General features: G+C 34.5%; 1 protein-coding gene across 5 annotated transcripts in view; it reads right to left on the bottom strand.

Moving 5' to 3' along the window:
- LOC138336363 (pleckstrin homology domain-containing family G member 7-like) overlaps positions 1–20,016 on the bottom strand; it is a 70,556-nt gene that overhangs the window by 11,600 nt on the left and 38,940 nt on the right. For all 5 annotated transcript variants that reach the window (XM_069285811.1, XM_069285812.1, XM_069285813.1 and 2 more), the window contains 3 exons: positions 9,491–9,645; positions 2,456–2,499; positions 1,467–1,565 (listed from right to left, as the gene is read on the bottom strand). In XM_069285811.1, the coding sequence (XP_069141912.1) occupies positions 1,467–1,565; positions 2,456–2,499; positions 9,491–9,645 (298 nt within the window). The remainder of the gene's footprint in view (positions 1–1,466; positions 1,566–2,455; positions 2,500–9,490; positions 9,646–20,016) is intronic.

Below are 20,016 nucleotides of genomic sequence, written 5' to 3'. Positions count from 1 at the left end.
TACCTTGTAAGCGGCCAGTATAAGGAGTATGTAAGTACCTTATAAACGGCCAGTATAAGGAGTATGTAAGTACCTTGTAAGCGGCCAGTATAAGGAGTATGTAAGTACCTTGTAAGCGGCCAGTATAAGGAGTATGTAAGTACCTTGTAAGCGGCCAGTATAAGGAGTATGTAAGTACCTTGTAAGCGGCCAGTATAAGGAGTATGTAAGTACCTTATAAACGGCCAGTATAAGGAGTATGTAAGTACCTTGTAAGCGACCAGTTAAAGGAGTATGTAAGTACCTTGTAAGCGGCCAGTATAAGGAGTATGTAAGTACCTTGTAAGCGGCCAGTATCAGGAGTATGTAAGTACCTTGTAAGCGACCAGTATCAGGAGTATGTAAGTACCTTGTAAGCGGCCAGTATCAGGAGTATGTAAGTACCTTGTAAGCGGCCAGTATCAGGAGTATGTAAGTACCTTGTAAGCGGCCAGTATCAGGAGTATGTAAGTACCTTGTAAGCGGCCAGTATCAGGAGTATGTAAGTACCTTGTAAGCGGCCAGTATCAGGAGTATGTAAGTACCTTGTAAGCGGCCAGTTCAAGGAGTATGTAAGTACCTTGTAAGCGACCAGTATCAGGAGTATGTAAGTACCTTGTAAGCGGCCAGTATCAGGAGTATGTAAGTACCTTGTAAGCGGCCAGTATCAGGAGTATGTAAGTACCTTGTTAGCGTCTAGTTAAAGGAGTATGGAAGTACCTTGTAAGCGGCCAGTATAAGGAGTATGTAAGTACCTTGTAAGCGGCCAGTTAAAGGAGTATGTAAGTACCTTGTTGGCGTCTAGTTAAAGGAGTATGGAAGTACCTTGTAAGCGGCCAGTATAAGGAGTATGTAAGTATCTTGTAAGCGGCCAGTAAAAGGAGTATGTAAGTACCTTATAAACGGCCAGTATAAGGAGTATGTAAGTACCTTGTAAGCGGCCAGTATAAGGAGTATGTAAGTACCTTGTAAGCGGCCAGTATAAGGAGTATGTAAGTACCTTGTAAGCGGCCAGTATAAGGAGTATGTAAGTACCTTGTAAGCGGCCAGTATAAGGAGTATGTAAGTACCTTATAAACGGCCAGTATAAGGAGTATGTAAGTACCTTGTAAGCGGCCAGTATAAGGAGTATGTAAGTACCTTGTAAGCGGCCAGTATAAGGAGTATGTAAGTACCTTGTAAGCGGCCAGTATAAGGAGTATGTAAGTACCTTGTAAGCGGCCAGTATAAGGAGTATGTAAGTACCTTGTAAGCGGCCAGTATAAGGAGTATGTAAGTACCTTGTAAGCGGCCAGTATAAGGAGTATGTAAGTACCTTGTAAGCGGCCAGTATAAGGAAGTACCTTGTAAGCGGCCAGTATAAGGGGTATGTAAGTACCTTGTAAGCGGCCAGTATAAGGAGTATGTAAGTACCTTGTAAGCGGCCAGTATAATGAGTATGAAAGTACCTTGTAGGCGGCCAAATCACTATCCTGGAACTGTGATGGTGCCAGCTTTGTGAGGACATCGCCTAACTTTGATAGTTCTTCTTTACTTCTAGTTTTTATCTGTAATGGAGACAAAAACAAAACTAAGACAATATCAGTTAAAATTACACTCAAATAATTAAAACAAGGTATATTTTAATCCAACAATTAACGTTATGCCTTTTGGGTAGAAAATAATAGCCTATGAGACAAATTAATCTTAATTTAGTCAAATCGTAGCTTTTGTATGTATCGTTTTATTACACCAGTTAAAGTATGGGGCAAACAACACCATGTATCATTTACAGAAAGCTATCCATTCAGAAAATAACATTGTAGGTATAAATATTGTACGACATATCGATTTTTATCCAGTAGTGATAAAGTACCGTAACATCTTATTTTAGTATAATTACTAATGTACTCCATCTATTTGATTTCAGTACTTATGAATATTCATAAGTCCTGACCGAATTTGTAGTTGATCATATACCGTTTACGTGTTAAAGCAATTTTATTTACATGAACAGAGAATTTAAGCATTATTTGCCCGATTTTATTGATTCATGTGTGGTTTAGTGTCATTGCAATTAAATACTCTACTGGCAAATATAGGTCGGGCCTCGATTCCCCGATCGCATGAGAAAATGTATTTTATTGTCGATTATTTATGGTTTATTAAGGTAATTCAAGGCTCCACTATTTTTCATTCTAATTTCAAATTAAACACATTCCCTTACTGCACCACTTTATGATGTAACTCACTGTACTACGAATTATATTTGATATATTTTGTGTATAGCGATTTGTTACCATGGAAACTATGAATAACGAAATGACGACTGTGCTTATCTCCATTTGTTTTATCTTTACAACGAACCAACGAATTTTAAAAGTGTTCATTTCCCATGGAGTTTGTTATATGGTATACGTTTATTGGATGTATGTGTCTTAATTTATGTTATACATACCAGTCTCCGGAACGAAAAAGTGGTCGGACGGCCTTTCTTGTTATCTATAAAATACAATAACATTGAGTTGAGTCAATATTTTTTGGTTTATATTCGGTGGCCCAAATGGCATCTATAATAGGCAATACAAATAATTGAATAAGACATCTTTTATCCACGTCGCCCAGCTTATGCTACCCTATGATGTAATCATCTTAAGCAGATTTTGTCAAGATCCACATGCAGTGTTAAATTTCAAAATCAGATGGTTGAAAAATGAACGTTTTCAGTAAATTCAGTACTTTTTTAATGCTCGATAATAAAATGCTTAATTAGGTCACTGTAACCTAAAATTCACAAACATATGAATTCACGTAACAACTGCAAAAACCATAATTTAGATTCTTATATTCAATATGTTTAAGAATGCAATATTTCAACCGTCACTTTATGAAAATACCATGTAAAAATCGGATACTCTGAATATGATACAATATTCAGCTGACCGTAATATCTTCATACAAAATGTTTCACTCATACCTAAGTGGTCGTTCACCGATCCAAATTAATACCCTTTCTTTAACGATCTACACGAGATAATGAAATTCTATATTTATATTCATACTTTCAGAGAGTTTAAGAAGCACCGGTAAACGATTTTTAATGTGAAATGTGGTATACTTAAATGACAAATCAATATTTCCCTTTCTTGTAATGAGGTGTAAACAGTACTGTAACAGGATTATGTGTCCTGTTTACTTCGCTCATTACAACAACAAACTACAGTGGACTTAGACTCCATGGAACAGACACTATTGTACTAACGAGAAAGCACTAATGAACCATTAAAATGGAGGAACAGTACATTGAGGTCGGAAACACACGCGTCACTCTAGTAACAAGAAACATTATATTAGGTCGTTGCCCTACGTTGCTCGTTAAGTTACCTCATGTCAAAAGTAATGACAAAAAAGCTAAATGTTAAAGTCATAATATTACTTGGTACCAGTTGCTTATTGCATTTATTGATTTGAACTGTTCTGGTAAACACAGAATGTTTTGTTCAAAAGAAGGTTGTCGTAACATACAAGTAGCACATAGTTTGACAAACATATAAACTTCTCATATGTAGGTTAATGCTCGTGGGAAGTGCCTTGCCCTTTCTAATCCGATTACACTGGAATAAGCAACACTCGAATAAGTCATGAAGGGGTAGAAAATGTGTTTATGACAATTTAACAGTGCCTCATAATGGAGTACTCTGTCATAACGAGGCATTGACGGCTATTCTAGCGCCACCTAGTGACGAGTATCGATCGGGTTTGTTTTCTCCTCGAAAAAAAGTAGTTCCCTTGGGCACTCTCGTGCGAAATATACTACATACACGGACCGCTTTTCACAGTTTTTATATGGGAGCCCGAGTCATAACAGTTGTGTTGTTTTATGTTAAATCTCCAATGTATTAAACATGGGATTTCAGTACCTTGTCAGAAACTTAATATGATGCAGTAAAACATGACCTTAATACAATGTCAGGATGTTGTGAAACAAAACCATTGCTGAACAATACTCTGTATACAAACCAAGATATAACAAATGGAAGAACGTATTGTATAATGGTAAATTCGTTATTTTCATTTAAATGTCTAGATATAATAGCGTTTGTTTAACTTCTAAGACTTAATGTTCAGAAAGCATTAGTATGAGAAAATGTTAACCTTGAGTAAAAAATACAAGTGTCGCCCCAGTAGTACAACCATTAATCACTATGCTCGCTCAGATGAAGTCTTGTTCGCGAACAAAGGTGATTAAGTAATTTGTTTTTGGAACTATTTGTTTGGCTGTAAGGGTGTTTCTGGTATTGATAAAATGCTTTCAGAGTTCTCTTCGAACCATTCTGACTTGCAAGATTTAAACCTTAGACTATCCAAGATTTTTTTCCTGACGTTTTCTGTGTATGATATGCATGGTACATACTACAGGAGCAGCATACTGTATATTGCTTTAAGTTAACCGAGTCCTGTAATTCTTTGAACTCTTAAAAATGGGCTTCCGAATGTGTCAAAGCTGGTTGAAGATTAAGATTAATAATATGTGAATATATAGTTAACAGCTGGTTACGGAATTGTTGAAGTGTAGTTTTTTCGTAAAAATATGTTTAATTAATTAAATTATTTGTTAATAAGTACTGTAAGTATATTTCAGAAATTTAATTTTAAGCGCTATTAATTTGCTTACGCTTTCAACTGGTGAAGGTCATTGGACATTTGATTTTAATGTTTTAATCAGTGTCTGGGAATAATTTTATAATCCCAATGTAAATGTACGTAACAAGCTGCAAAACGCTTAGTTAAAATCGACCCTAGATTTTAATATTATTTTTAGATGTAGTTAAATTTAAGCCATACCAAGATTATTTATAAGTGCTTGAAGTTACAATTACTATTAAACTGAAGTTGGAATGTTAAAGACTCGTTTTCGTGGGAGTTAGGAAAGACATGAATATCGCTAAGCTTCGGTTAGTGAAACATGTTACCACTAAATTAACACGCATTGTCAACTTTTTTGACTTGGTATTCATTATCGTTCATCTTGACTTTAAATAAATTTATGTATACATGATATACAAAATCCCCCCCCCCAAAAAAAAAAAAAATTAAAAAAAAAAATAAAATAAAAAATAAATAAATAAATAAATAAATAAACAACCTTTCAAGTAATGAAAAAATCACTCGGATACGTATATTGTGACTTTAATTGGTCAAAGAAACTGTAACCTTGGCCTTTATTAAATGGCTAAACGTGAGGCAATAGTCTGGAAGGCCTCTTGTATTACTAACACAATTTCTGCACGGTTCACAGTAAGGTTCAATTTAAATTGGCTCCATAGAAATATTGGCCTTGGCTTGTCCATGTGGTGAATGTCAGTGCCCTTACGAATTGCTATTGGACGTTGATTACTTTGCAAAGGTTACAGTTACGTTTTTAACTATCTGTGAAGATTCAATTTTAAATTTGCATGCTAGACATCTCATCATCTCGCATTCTCGTCCGCCCTATGATTGTCAAAGAAAAAGTCTCAGTGTTTCAGAGTATCAGTATTCATGTGTTGCAAATTTGCGTTTCTGCGGCTGAAGTTTCAAGACTGGAGTTAATCGATCTTTGTCTAAGACCTTTAAACTAATTGTTATTAATCTCAATACAGTTCGCATCCTGCATACATGAAAAATGTCTCCGTTATCTCAATCCTACAGCCTCTCTAATAATCAATCGTGATACTGGAACCCATAGACGAGAAATGTAACCTAAATTATATTGATGTCGCTATACATCCTAACATGTACTTTATAAGGTCTACAATCTGGCATTGCTTCTTCAGCTAATGCTTTCCGCAATACAATTTACACCTTCACAACAACACCGTGGAGATAGAGGAGCAGTGAAGCTTTGTAGAAAGGTTCGTGGTTATAAATCTACAATTTCAAGAATTTACAACCAAGAAATAGGTATCGCAGTCGATAAGAAACATTGAAACATAAAGGAGACTTAAGTAAAATTGTACAAATGTAGGCCAATTTCCAATCGCCCATTTTCTACAGCGTACTCGGGAAACCATCTATCTTACACGGCTACCGAATTTCACGATTCTATTCCGATCGATGCAAGTTCACTTAGATGAACTTGCAAGTATTTGAAAATTGAATTAAAATCACTATCAAATTAAGTGGTGTTTATTTTAATTGACAGAGATAAAAATAAGCGAACGAGAGTTGCTTCACGGTAGTTCTTAAGACGCTTTATATATTTATAACAGTGACTGAAAGTGATGTTGAAATATCTTAAATGTTTTCTGAACAAATAGTTCACAAAAATAGTGTTTGGAAACGTGTTAACATTGCTTATTATAAACTAACATATTTGCATACATTCTCTTGTTGTCATGGTTGCTATGTATTCACGAATACAAAAAGCAATGGTGGGTTTTATTAGTGTTACTACCTATCAAGAGCAGGGTCATGTAAGTATATATTTACCAACCAGGGGCCAGTACCTGACAACTGCCCCACATGGGATTCGAACTCGCGACCAAGAGATTGAGGATTTGTCTTAATATATCGAGACATCTTAACCACTCAGCCAAGCCCTCCCAAAAAATATTAATAATAACAATGAATGATGTTATATTTTGATTATTTTTAACTTCTAAATATTTCTAACTAAAACGACTTAAAAACTCCAAACTATGAAAAAATATTACATCATTTTAATGAGAAAATCAATCAGCAGGAAATAGCAGGAATTCATGTAATCTTGTTCAATCGGTACGAAGTTTGTCATACTTCGAGAATATCATATTCAACATTCCCTTTTTGTCATATATACTATTATTTATATGGCTTTTATGGGACAAGGAAGTAATTCCATATATATGTATGTAATTAATTTGTTTTGGTGCACGACATCGATTTTCTGGCAATAGAATAATAATTTACTCGTCTGATAATTGGCCATATTCCCCCATTTATTATCCCATACTTGACAGGGTTACCCCGCGTTTGCTAGGAAACGAAAAAAAATCATTAGAACATCTTACCCGTTGAGGATGAAACAGGGTAATCGCAACCCGAGGGGTATGATTCCAAAGTTGCAAAATACGGGGCTTGTAGAGAATGAAAAAAAATGGAAAACGAGTTTTTATCGTTTTGTTACTTCTCATTTTGGTTGATTGTGGAATTTTCATTTATGTCATAAATGTTTTAAGATGTGCTTTAATTTTTCCTTTCTTATTTCTGATAAAAAATATGTCTTTGTGCATTAGATGGTCTTGTACAACTATTGCTGCACAGCCCTTTAAATGATAACAGGAAACATCGAATGTCGTTATGGTCGTCATAGATGCAATAATGCACTCCTTTTTTTATAAATTAATCAATTTTACTCATTTAGAAATGTTGCTTTCAATGTTTTAGATTCCATAAATGACAGTAATAGTGTTTCTTTAACTAAATGCTAATTACTTCCTGCTACTACAAAACGATTTCAAAACGAACGGACCGTCAGCGGTTGAAGCTCTGACATTTTCGTGTCAATAAATGACGCCTTTTCATTCTAATTATTTGGCATTTACGGCAAGTTAAGGATGTTAGAACGGAAAAAGTATCCGTACCTAATGAGATTATCTGGTCATGAGCACGAGAAATGTGTTATCTTATAAACAATAAATAGGAATCAACAAGAGAAATATTATAATTACTGGCCTCTATTTTGTATTTGTGTGGAAATATATATCCGTCAACTCTCGTAAAATATTTTTAATTATTGAAAAGAGGGACAAAATATTAACTGATGTAATAATAGTGTCCACTTTGTTATTATAATCGAAAGGAAATGCGCCTTGAAATGAAATTATTTGATATAAATAACAATTATTGTACCGAAGGGATTAAGTTTTTAAATATTTTTACTACTGCAATCCAAAATGAATGTCCGACTGAGTATAATCACCACACACAACGTATGTATCATACAGATGCTTCATCCATTGACAGTTAACATTTGTGTCATTGGTATTGAGGGGACATTCAATTATTAATCCGAGCTAGTAGGATTAACCTAGCTAGGAAACTGGTTTTTGAGGCTGAAAGCCAAATCCAACAGTTTCCTGTGAAATGACATTCCTGCTACCAAAGTCCAAAGGCTTGAATGTTCCCGAAGTACCTTTGAAACAACTGATTGATTACCCAATTTTATTTAAATAGCTTTCTGTGAGCATGAATGAAGACATCTTTATGCATACGTTACATTTGGGCTTCAGAAAGGGAGACTACTGCGCATAGTTTATGCAGTTTACTATTATACTATGCAGTGGCGCTACTGTTTCATATCGTACTTTGCAACATGTAACTATTTCTCGTCCCGTAATTTTGTCATTAAAAACAGTACAAATGCATAATTGAATAGTGAGTATGTTTAAATAGGGCATCGGAAAGTAATATATATGACGATGAGTGAGATGTATTGTTTAAGGAAGACAACTTTGTTTGCATCGCAAATAGGCTGAACTTTTCATATTATGGCCGATTTATAAAAATACAATTATTTGCTAACATGATAAAATCTGAGTTTTTTTTTATTTGTTACTTATCTGTATTGAATGAATAAATAAATAAACAACAAGTTAATTTCCCATCCCGTCACGTTCCTGAAGTCAGATGAATATGTCTAGCTTTAAAGACTGGAGTTTGATGTCGGCATAAATGGTTTTACGGATCAGATATCTTGAGTACTTAAGCTCGAGTCTGTCTGGTCGTGGGCGGAATGAGTTGAATAACAATGAGCTGTATATTTGGATCCAAATCATAACAAAATATTGCTTTACCACACAATGAATCATTGACATTGGGTCATTCAGATTCAGCATGGTGATTGTTTGGTAAAAGAAAGACCTTCAAAACATCCTATAGAAACAGGTTTATACGTAATAGTTTCCGACGATGTTCTCTATTTATGGTAAATTGATAAATGTTCACCTAGTTTATATAATGAACAAACAAGCTTGATTGACAGTTGTTTTGTATGACGTATGGCCATTATCATTTATCATTCCGTTGCATTTGTTAAGACAAAATATGAAAAAAATTTGGACTTGATAAATTTAATGACTTTCCAGTTTTATGGTGAATATAAAAGAGTTCTATATTGATAATACAATGAACTCGTCATTGCGATTGACAGTGGTTTGAGCAAAGTAAAATTGGAAAGTTATTCAAATAACGAATAACTGTCCAACTTTACTTTGCTAGTTGTTTGTGTGTATAACCATATCAACCAATCAACCAATAAGAAACATCTTTCCTGTATCTGTTCGACAAAATGTCAACATATTAACTCTATACGACGGTACTATTACAGATTTTCAGTATCAGCGATCAACCATTGCTTACATAACACAATGGCTTAAAGGTATGGGGCTGGCAGAGCTTAGGTAAACAATACAGCAATTATTTACCCGGAGCAGAACATCTCGTGTTTAAAGCTTATTTAGAGTAAACCTACCATCTGACGAAGGAGACTCCCTAGATCTGTAGAAGTCAGCTATAGTATTCCGCTTTATCAGCCTCTTTCTCTTGTCCCGCAGTATCTGGTCCCGTTGGTACGTTTTGGTCTCCAGGTCAATTGAACTTCGGCGTCGTGAACGGAACCGAGCAGCTCTAAAATGTTAAATATGACATACATTGTATATGTTTATATTCGGAAAACGACAACAACGATTATACACCACACGTATGTATTCATACTGGCGTTATATTCATTTGTTCAACGTCCTTTTAACAACAAATGTCATTTAGGACGTGTGGGATATAGGAGATGGAGGAAAGCCGGAGTATCTGGAGAAAAACCTAACAACCTTTTAAGCGACTGCTCCAAATGGGATTAGAACTCGTATCCCAGAGGTTGTAGACTTGTAGTAATATGCCAGAATATCTTAACCACTCGGCCATCGTGGCCCTTTTATATAGTATTATGGAACCTCCTAAAAATGAAAACGAAGTTAATGAAAATAAAATATATTTCTAGTTCATCTATAAATCTTATATTATGTGCCAGGATAGAGCTCACGAAAAAGAATATTGTTAATTTTCTCCGATATAAGAAACAAAAATCATCACAAAGGATCATCAGAGTCGGATAATACTAATAATGTCCCACCAAAAAAAACCCACATACTATTATACCCATAATAATTGATCACAGGGATGCATTTGATACAGCCGGATAAAGTTGCAGCCACTGACCAGAAATTCAAAATAATCTTTTTAGTCGATCACAAGGTGCCGTTGCATACTAAAGACCAACGGTAAACTGTTACGAATTCATAGTGAAGACAACTGAATCATTTGCTTATACTAAAGAAAACTAGTGTTACTCGCAAATATAGGTGTAGCCAATACGGGGGTTTCGAGATCCCAAAACGACGTGGGTAAAGTACAATTTACCGTCGATTAGTCCCACCTACCGGTGATTATGACTTCGTGAATCTCGTGTCAAATGGTGAAGCCATAACCACCGTATGGTGGGGCTAATCGACGGTAAATTGTACTTTACCCACCTCGTTTTGGGATCTCAAATTCCTCGTAATGAAATGCAGTTAGTCAAAGAGATACGATAAGAGTGTGCTAAGAGAAGCTTATGGTTAGTGGGAATTACAGCTGTCTTGGACAAGGCGGTAACATCATTATATATGTAAACAATTCAACATTAAATGTTGTTTTTTATTTTTTATTTTTTTGTGTTTTTTAAACTAAAATCAACCTTATCGCAACAAATAACACTAAAAAATAACTGTTGTAGATGTAACGTAAAAAATATTCACAGACTATGCAAACGTTGTAAATGTCTGGACGAAATTGAATAACAAAAGAAAGTCAAATATCATCCATGAGGAACGCAATTGATTCCCACGAGTAACAAGTTATTCGCATAAAGATATTGTAAAGAAACTCGAGAGAGACCCTTCAACCATAAATCCAATTACTCTGATGTTCCCATTCACTGTAACACGTGTAAACATTACTAGAATAAGTGTGCGTGCACGCGTAGTGTGTTTGCTCAAGACGCATTTTCATTTTGGTTTTAACACTTTACTACGAGGTAGAAAAACAAGTCATAACCTAAAATGAGAAAAAACTAAACAAAATAAATATAAGGGTCATTGTATGCATTATTTGACGTGCTCATACATGTATGTAAGACAATTCTAAAAACCTTTTGTTCCTCCCAACTTGATTCGAAATTCGATTTTTAAGATAGTATCGATGATGCAAAAATCGGAAATCGAGAAATCGGAGCCAGTTAAAATTAATACATACTTATGATTTTGTTTAATTCAGCACAGTCCCGAGGTTATTAGTTATTGCTTTGTGATGTATATTTATAATAAATATAAACCTTAATGTCTACAAATAGTTTAATCCTTTCCATATCCTGTGTCTTTCGAGTATTCTCAGCTCTCTGACCTTCAGACTTAGATCGGACATAAACGCATAACTACTTCAGTAAATTGTACGAACAAAAATGGAATAAAAAGGAAGTATTCCTGAATAAGTGAGCGTATTGTAAAGAAATAGTCACTTGTGCTTGCCTAGGAAAGAGATAATGCAATTACGTACCAAGGGGTCATTCAAGACAATCATTGGATTTTGCTGCTTGAGGCAACCTTATCGACGTGTTGAAAGCAGTCGCGGAAATCTGACCTCCATCGTCAGGAAGTGGACAACAGGTTAGACAGGAAATAATCGGGGGCCATAATGGATAGCAATGGCCGATTTAGTCGACCACAGTAACTCACAGGTCAAGATCTCTAACGATTTCTAGTTGCGCCAAATGACACATTAGAAGGACATTCACGCACGTGATTTGTCGGTGGTATCGAATGAATCTAATTTCTTTATATTTCTTACGGGAACGATGCTCAACAGCGGCACTGGGCCCCGTAGAGCATAAATTGAAAATGTCACGAGTTTTATTTGGCCTTGCCCATACGCTAACAACATTTCCCATAAAATTGCCAGTTATAAGTGAAATTATCCCTGAAATACTTGCTTTCTTTGGAATTCACATCGATTTTAACGATTTATTTACTTTGGTCCATGCCTCAACAGGCGAGGGTGTGGCAGACAACACTCAAACAACTATCGAAAGATTTCAGCACAACATTGAACAGCTTTGTTTATTGTCACCTGACCATTTGAAAGTATCTGACACTTTGAAACGCAAATGTAAAGACTTATCGGTATTTTGGACTGTTCAGTGAGGCGTGTCCCTGTCTATAATTACACACTGATGCTATAATTTTGTACTGTTTGCAGTAGAACCTAGTTATGACCACCAATATGTCATTGCTATAATTAATGTATGATTTATTTCATTTCCCTTCTCCTCTTTTTCTCTCTCTCTCTCATATGTTCTGACATATTTTGTCTCCTGGGCTTTGAAACAATATTTGCTTTTTTACTTACATTTTAGTAGTCTATAATGATAATAATTTATCCATCCCCCATCTCTCTCTTTTTCTCTTTTTTCTTATCATTCTGTCTATCTTTGTCTCTGTGCCTGTCTCTATTGTATGTCTTTCTGTCTGTATTTGTATCAAATGTTTACATATTCATGTGTGACTGTAGGTGTGCCAGTGTGTGATGGTATGTGAAAAGGTGTATATGCTGTGTACCAAATATGTCTGTATATAAGGTATATATATATATCTTGCTATAAAAATAATGACGAATGATAGTGAATGAGTGAGTTTACATGTCAATATTTGTCCATGTATTCATAAAATTGATTGGAAAAAATAAAATTATGTAAAATAGAATATCAACAAATGATTTATTAAAATTATGTGTATAAAATGTTAACCGATGAAGACAAGTGAGTACACAGAAGCCACATACTATGATGAGTGTCAATGGAAAAAAAGTAACATTTTTGTATGGATCCAATATATTTCTATGTGACCCTTGAAAATCATCTTCAAAATTATCTCACTGATACTTTTATTCGACTAGTGTATTTTTGCATTTTTCAACAAACACAAACGGAATCAACAAAACAAAATTATGTACTGTAATTAGATACACATAAATGTATATTACATTCATTATCTTCTCGGTGTCATCGTAAACTCTTTCCGTCGTTCGATTCTGGCCATATGATATATATATTTGATATCAAAATTATTCATTTTTGTTTTACTCTTTGTTGATATGACATCAGGACTTTTGAACTTTGCATCAAATTCTTACGTAATAAACAACAATATTGTGTAGCTTTATTGCAGTATATTGTGATATTTCTAAATCTCAATTTATATTGAAATTCGCTATCCGGTTTGTTCTTTACAAAGCGGATATGGAGTAATCTGACTACCGTTATTGAAAAAAACGCTATTGAATTAAGACAAAGGCAAAAAGAATAAGAATATCTCCTCGGTTGCAATATGTCTAAAGCTATGTCTTAAACTTTAAGACGCCTTGGTTGTTTTGCATTTCTCAAAACTGAATGTGAGAAAAGACCATGGAGCTCATAATCTGTTATTTTGCGACAATTCAATTTATGACTGTGTATATATCATCCGTGTGACCTTCTGGCTTCCACCAGAGCCTTTATTTCCTTTTATGGAAGTTCTGTGTCACCTGCTGGTGACGCTCATACATCCAAGGTGATTTATGACTTAAAGAATAGCTACGATAGATGTGTCTTTGATAGCTTTTTCGGAATGATTAGTTCTGTCTTTGTAAACCCATTTTTACTGCTGTGTGTTATGATGGCTTTAGCCATTTGTCACTCATTGTTATTTGTTTGGTTGCTTTAGCGTTTCTTCTCCTAGATACTGAAAGATCAAGAAACGCCAAAGGAAATTATAATCTTTTTCTCCAGACGTCATTTCCGGTAATACATTATATAAATTTTGATGAATGTTCAAAGGAATTAGTATAAAAAACTATGCGTTCATTGCATAGCTTTGATTTCATTTTGCTTGACGTGGGTCACTGATAGTAGGTCGGTGTTTTTCCTACGGGTAAAATTCACCTTCTTCACCTTCTTTTTAACCTCTTTCTTCCCTAGAAGACAATTGCTATTGCTATAATCTTAAACCAAAGCAAAAATTTACATAATGGCATATGCGACTGGTGACTGAGTGCATGCTTTTGAAATATGTTGAAATATAAACTACATCCATATCATGTCATTTATCGAGTGCGAAATCGTGGTCGTTGTTGACGAAATTGTGAATAATTTTCTGATGCATTCTGTATATTCTTTTGAAAATATATTTATTATATGACTGGTGCTTTTGCTGTATTTTGATTGGCCCATAAGTTTCTCAGAAGTATTCATCAACTGCGATATCAACCCCGAAATCGGCGGCAAAAAGCACGCGAGGTTACTGGACTCAGTCCAGATACTTCTCGCGAGTCCAGTAACCTGTGACAAAAATAGATCGAGGAAAACTCCCTTGAAATGTGACGTCATAATCACTTTTGACGCCAAGTCGTACCCAAATAGAGCGTAACAGGACTTTCCCTCATTCAATGACGTCTGGATAATCTATTGTGACGTCAATATTATAGTCGGCAACATACATGGCGGAAGGCAGCAAGTTCACTGCGATCAACGGTGACAACTGAAAACTTCAATTTATGGAAAACGTTCAAGAATGCCAGACGGGCTGCAGTTGATACAATATTCCAGTTCTACCAGTCTAAGCCGTTAGCAAGAAGCATTTGGATATTTACCATATACTACATGTAATTGCTTTTGTAAACATAAAGTTTGCAAATATCATCTTGTTTTTTGTAGTTTTAAAAGTCTTTTTGAAGAGCCGGCTTAATATCATCTAAGTGTCATATAATAAAACAGTTATCGACCTATTTTCAGGTAGATACGGTGAGTTATCAACCCTCGTAAATGATATAACCCTCGGCCTCCGGCCTCGGGATATAACACTTACTCGGGTTGATAACTCACCGTATCCACCTGAAAATAGGTCGATAATTGTATAGTAATGATCTCCGTAACTTATTATCAACTGACATAAGCCGTTAATTTGAGTTCAACTTTCAAAATTTTTTACACGTCTGGCGGTCACTTTTCATTCTCATGGCATGCCATTTAATGCCGCAGTTAACAGTATAAAGCTTTCCCGTATCTGCATTTGATTGTTACGCAACAGTTAACTTTCGCAAATTCTAATCACAAGCGTAATACTCGAAATGTAATCACCTTTGAGGATAAGTTAGATTGCAACCGTTGTTTTCTGTAGTTTCTTTTATGTTTAACTTGCTAACCTTTCTTGGATACTTATCTTTTAAATATCTTGCAGACTAACGATATTCTCAGTTCATAGTAAAAACCACAAACGTGTTTGGAGGTATTAGAAAAGAGAGAAAATTCAAATAAAATTTGAAATGAAATACATGCTGATAAGTTGAACCAAAGATTGGGTCTTTATTTGCTTAGTCTTAACACCCTAGTATAACTGAAAAAGTCTCTGAGAGATAGCATGACTGTTTACTCGTTAACAGGTACTTAGATCTGCAAGCAAAGGGATTACACTTTATTTACTACTGTATTTATTCATAAGACACGACTAAAACTTGATGAAAAGGATACCAGATACATCTGATAAAAAAGGCAACGTTATTCGGGCGATTCACTAGATGCAATAACTTCACGTCTATGTGTAACGACGATTAGAATAACTCTAAATCTGTTTACTTTCGTGTATACGTTATTTCAGCATGTTAATGAATACATAAAGTCACGGTCAAGGACACTTACTGACATTCGTATATTCATATATTTGTATACGTTGTATACCATTTTCAATTTAATCAATAGAATTTTTTTAAAAATCTATAAACAGGCAAGGCTTATATAAGTTTGCTCCAATTATACAATTATTTAAAAAAATAACATGAATAGATTTTTCAAATTATGGAGATAAAACACAAAAATCTGAATGTACTCTAAATAAACGAGAGTACACTCAGATTGTTCTGATATATATCTATATTTACAGTTTGCACCACTGACATGGACTCAATAATCATGCTTTCTAGTATTATCATTATCAGTGTATAATGAAAGTACAACACGTGCGGCGATTCACGTGGTGGGAACATATGAATGACGTTCAATCGAATTCGTTGACGAGAACGGGAGAGAAGAAAATTTAGGTATTTTGATAAAAAAAATATGCAACAGTCGCGAGAATAAATAATATCAATTTGCATGAAAAACTGTAAATATAACGAATATATTTTGATTTTGTTGAAGTTATGAGGGTATAGTGATAATGGATCCCGTGTAAATTTTATGTAACCCGGCTTACACAAAATATATTCCTTAAATAACATAAAAATAAGTCATTCAAATTAACCCATCTAATTCAATTTAAAGGGACAATTCATTCTAAGAGAACATTAAAATTTGTACATGTATCGGAAAAAACCCAGTTCTAATGGAAATTAGATCAGTCGGTTTTACTGTGATATGCCTGAAAAGCCCATGGTGGTGACATATGTGTGAAATTTTCAAACTCGCTCGCTGTCCGCCATTACACATTGAGGTCGAACTTCTTGTATGCCGAACCCTGTCCCTTGCTCGTAGAGTAATGCAACTTTTGTCTATAACTGCTCAAATCGCTCTGAAAATAGTTTGTTTACCTTATTAAGTGAATTATCTTGCCTCAAAATCATTTTATCACCTTCGCAGTGGTTATGTAGTTCATTTGTTTAACGTGCGTGACTTTGGCTCGGGTATAGGTACAGCGCCCATATTCTACCTGCTTAATCGTATTGATCAACGATTTGATATTTCAACGATATTAATTAAAATACTTAACAATGACGTGGAATTTGTCAATGTTTAACGTTATTTGTTTCATAAGAAATATAGAACAATACATTTATGCCATATTTCACTTCTTGGTTATGTAAAAGAATTAGCCTGAGTGAATTGTCTCTTTAATTATAATAGATGCTTTCTTTCTGTTCTTCATTTTGGGACTTTTTTTGTCTATGAAACCATTACGCTGTTATCTCAATCCACTTCCAATCAGAAACGACGTACAAAAAGACGCCATCGTTTCTTTCATGGGCTGATAAAGTAAATTTTAAGCCAATAAAAATGCTCGTTACAAGTAAAATTGAACGAGTAAAAATACGATAGAATGGCAAAATAATTCTTACTAGGGTCATCGATACCACAGAGGGTAGACTCAGAATTATAGATAGCATGACCATATCACCCCAAACGACGAACTAAACTCCCAATCGAGACATAGAAAAGGATTGTACTGTAGTGCATGATGTGAATATCCCCAAGATACGGCTAAAACATGACTAAAAAGGTCATCGACAAATCTGATAAAACAAGGCTACAATATTCGGAATAACCACGAGAACCAAGCACGATTTGCATTACTTTGATCAAGAAAAGAAAAAAAAATCAATCACTATGAATCCATTTGATTAATGTGATATTTTGATTCTGTGATTTTAAGTAGATGATACATAACATATATTGAAATTTCCTCATTACTTGAATTGGTTTTTCGCGGCAGTTTTTCTTAGAAAATAATTTAAAATTTCCTCCGGCAACCCTGAAGATTGTTGGGACGTACAGGTTTAGTTCGTTATCAATCTGGATAGTGTAAATCCGGATATTTAGGTAATGAGTACTCTGACCGACCCGGTAATAAGCACGGACCTTTAGTCCATGACACTCACAATAAAATACGTTCATGGGAATAGAACACAATCAATGGGTAATATTTCAGTAGAGAAAGGGTAATGTAATTAACGCTGAGTACGGGAAGACCATCCATAACAATTATCGAACTAGCATATTGTTTTAAATTCAGAAATACGTAATGGAGAGAAAGACAGTAAAAGTTAGAACGATAGAAAAATAAGAAAAGAATTAGTATATAATCTATGAGGATTTTTCTTAAGACTGACAGATTTGAGTGAATTATAAAATATGAATGGTTAACTGATGGTTATTGTATACTGATATAGGGTATAATTGGGGTTTTTCGGGGGTTTTTTCGCAGGGGATACAAGTTCATCGAATACAATGGGAAGAATGACAAGGAAGATAAAGTATATCCCATAACTCGTGTTACGTTTTTAAAATGCTATACTTTTTTTACATAAATGAGCATCGCAAAATATATTTATGATATATGAAGGCATGCAATCACAAGTATTTTTCGTATGAATAATATAAAGGAATAATTAGAGGAATAATTAGATTCTGCTGAAAAGCATTGGCGTCATAATGACGTCACCTCTTTTAGGACATTCACACATCAAGAGGTTGTTTGACAGATACTAAGCATTGTTGCATACTTTGTGATACATGGTTATTTTGGTTCGCTAACGTACCATTTATCACCAAATCAAATAATTTCTGTGTATTAAGTATAACAGTGTACTAAAAGTACAAAATGCAATTACCAACAGCAGAAAAACGTTGTCCAATTCACCAAATACGCATTAGAAAATAAGAATATATCTTCGATACCAGCGTTTTTTAAGTTGCTTAATTGTCAAGCAAAAATGTGTCTTTCAACGAAATCGTTCCTAAAATTTTTATTATCATTTTTAAGCTGTTTTATGAAGTAAACAAAGTAAAAAAATTGCAGTTTTTTTTGCTAATAAAATATTGGTGCTCTTCATTCTGTATTAAAGGTACAATTCAGTCTAAGCGTATATTAAAATTTTCACTATTTCATAAACAACCTAGTTCTAATAGCAATTAGATTAGACATCTAAATCTCAGCTATGACACATTGTTGGCTATCAATATGACAGGTAAAGTGTATGAAAATCAAACACAAGTAGTACTTTAATGTCACCTAGCAATGGCTATAAAACCAGAGTGGTTATCACATTTGACCTTTAACTACACTTACTACACACTTAATGTGCACTTTGAGGAAGACAAAACTGATAGAAGCGATGTCTTTTGCTCGTTTGCACACAGGAAGGTTGATACTATATTTAGGTTACCTAGGTCGTCAGGAAGACTGATGGAAGCTAATTATAAAGCAGTAATGGTGTGGTTTAGATACAAACATCTCTCTACAAATTAGTGACTGGTAAAAATCTCTTATTTCCTGGTAACGAATATAGCAACAAAACACGTGGTGTTATGATGACGTCACGATATGACCATACAAGGAGACATTGAACATGTATATGGGATGACAGGAAGCCTTGTAGGTAGACAACAAGCAATGTATATTTGTTATCATATTCCGGATCTGTGCGAGGAGACATTCTAACTAGTGCTGCTTCGAGTTACGGAAAATTGTCAATTCCTGTCATAGATATTCGCTAGGATACCCTTTTTTCACAAAGATGGCAATGGCAATTACATTTATGATCTTATGGTTTTCTGTATTATGTTTCCATGCACATTGAAACTAGTTCAAATATGCCTGAATATTTGGCAATTTTAATGGTAGAAAACGCATATCTCTACCACGGAACGCGTGAAAGACTGAATAGTATCAGAAAAGTTTGTTTTTGATATTAAAATCACTACACTAGTCACTAGTTACGACAAAGCAAATGTAAACAAATAAATAAAAATGGGACAAAGAAGTAATTCCAATTGTGGACAACAAAATTGTCAAATTTTCGAAGCAATCTGCCCTCTTATGAAGACAAACAAAACGAACACGATTACATAATATGATAAGAACAGTAATACTGGACAATATTTGACTACTTTCATTGTCCCGTATAACTGTTCGTATCTTATAATGTAATCGTGTTCGTTTTGTGTGTCTTGATAAAGGGACAGATCGCCTCGAAAATTTGACAATTTTGTTATCCACACGGTTGGAATTACTTCTTTGTCCCTTATTTACCATTTGAAGTAATTCCTATCCTACAGACTCGTGATTGATAGGATCCCGTATTATCTGGATTCCTGTTTATATTACTTCTTTGACCCAAACAAATAAACATATTAAAATCAAATTAACAAAACCCAAATATTTGCAA

Source organism: Argopecten irradians, chromosome 12, assembly GCF_041381155.1.
Source record: "Argopecten irradians isolate NY chromosome 12, Ai_NY, whole genome shotgun sequence".
In the NCBI taxonomy this organism is placed as follows: domain Eukaryota; kingdom Metazoa; phylum Mollusca; class Bivalvia; order Pectinida; family Pectinidae; genus Argopecten; species Argopecten irradians.
This window is presented reverse-complemented; position numbering and strand designations above follow the sequence as displayed.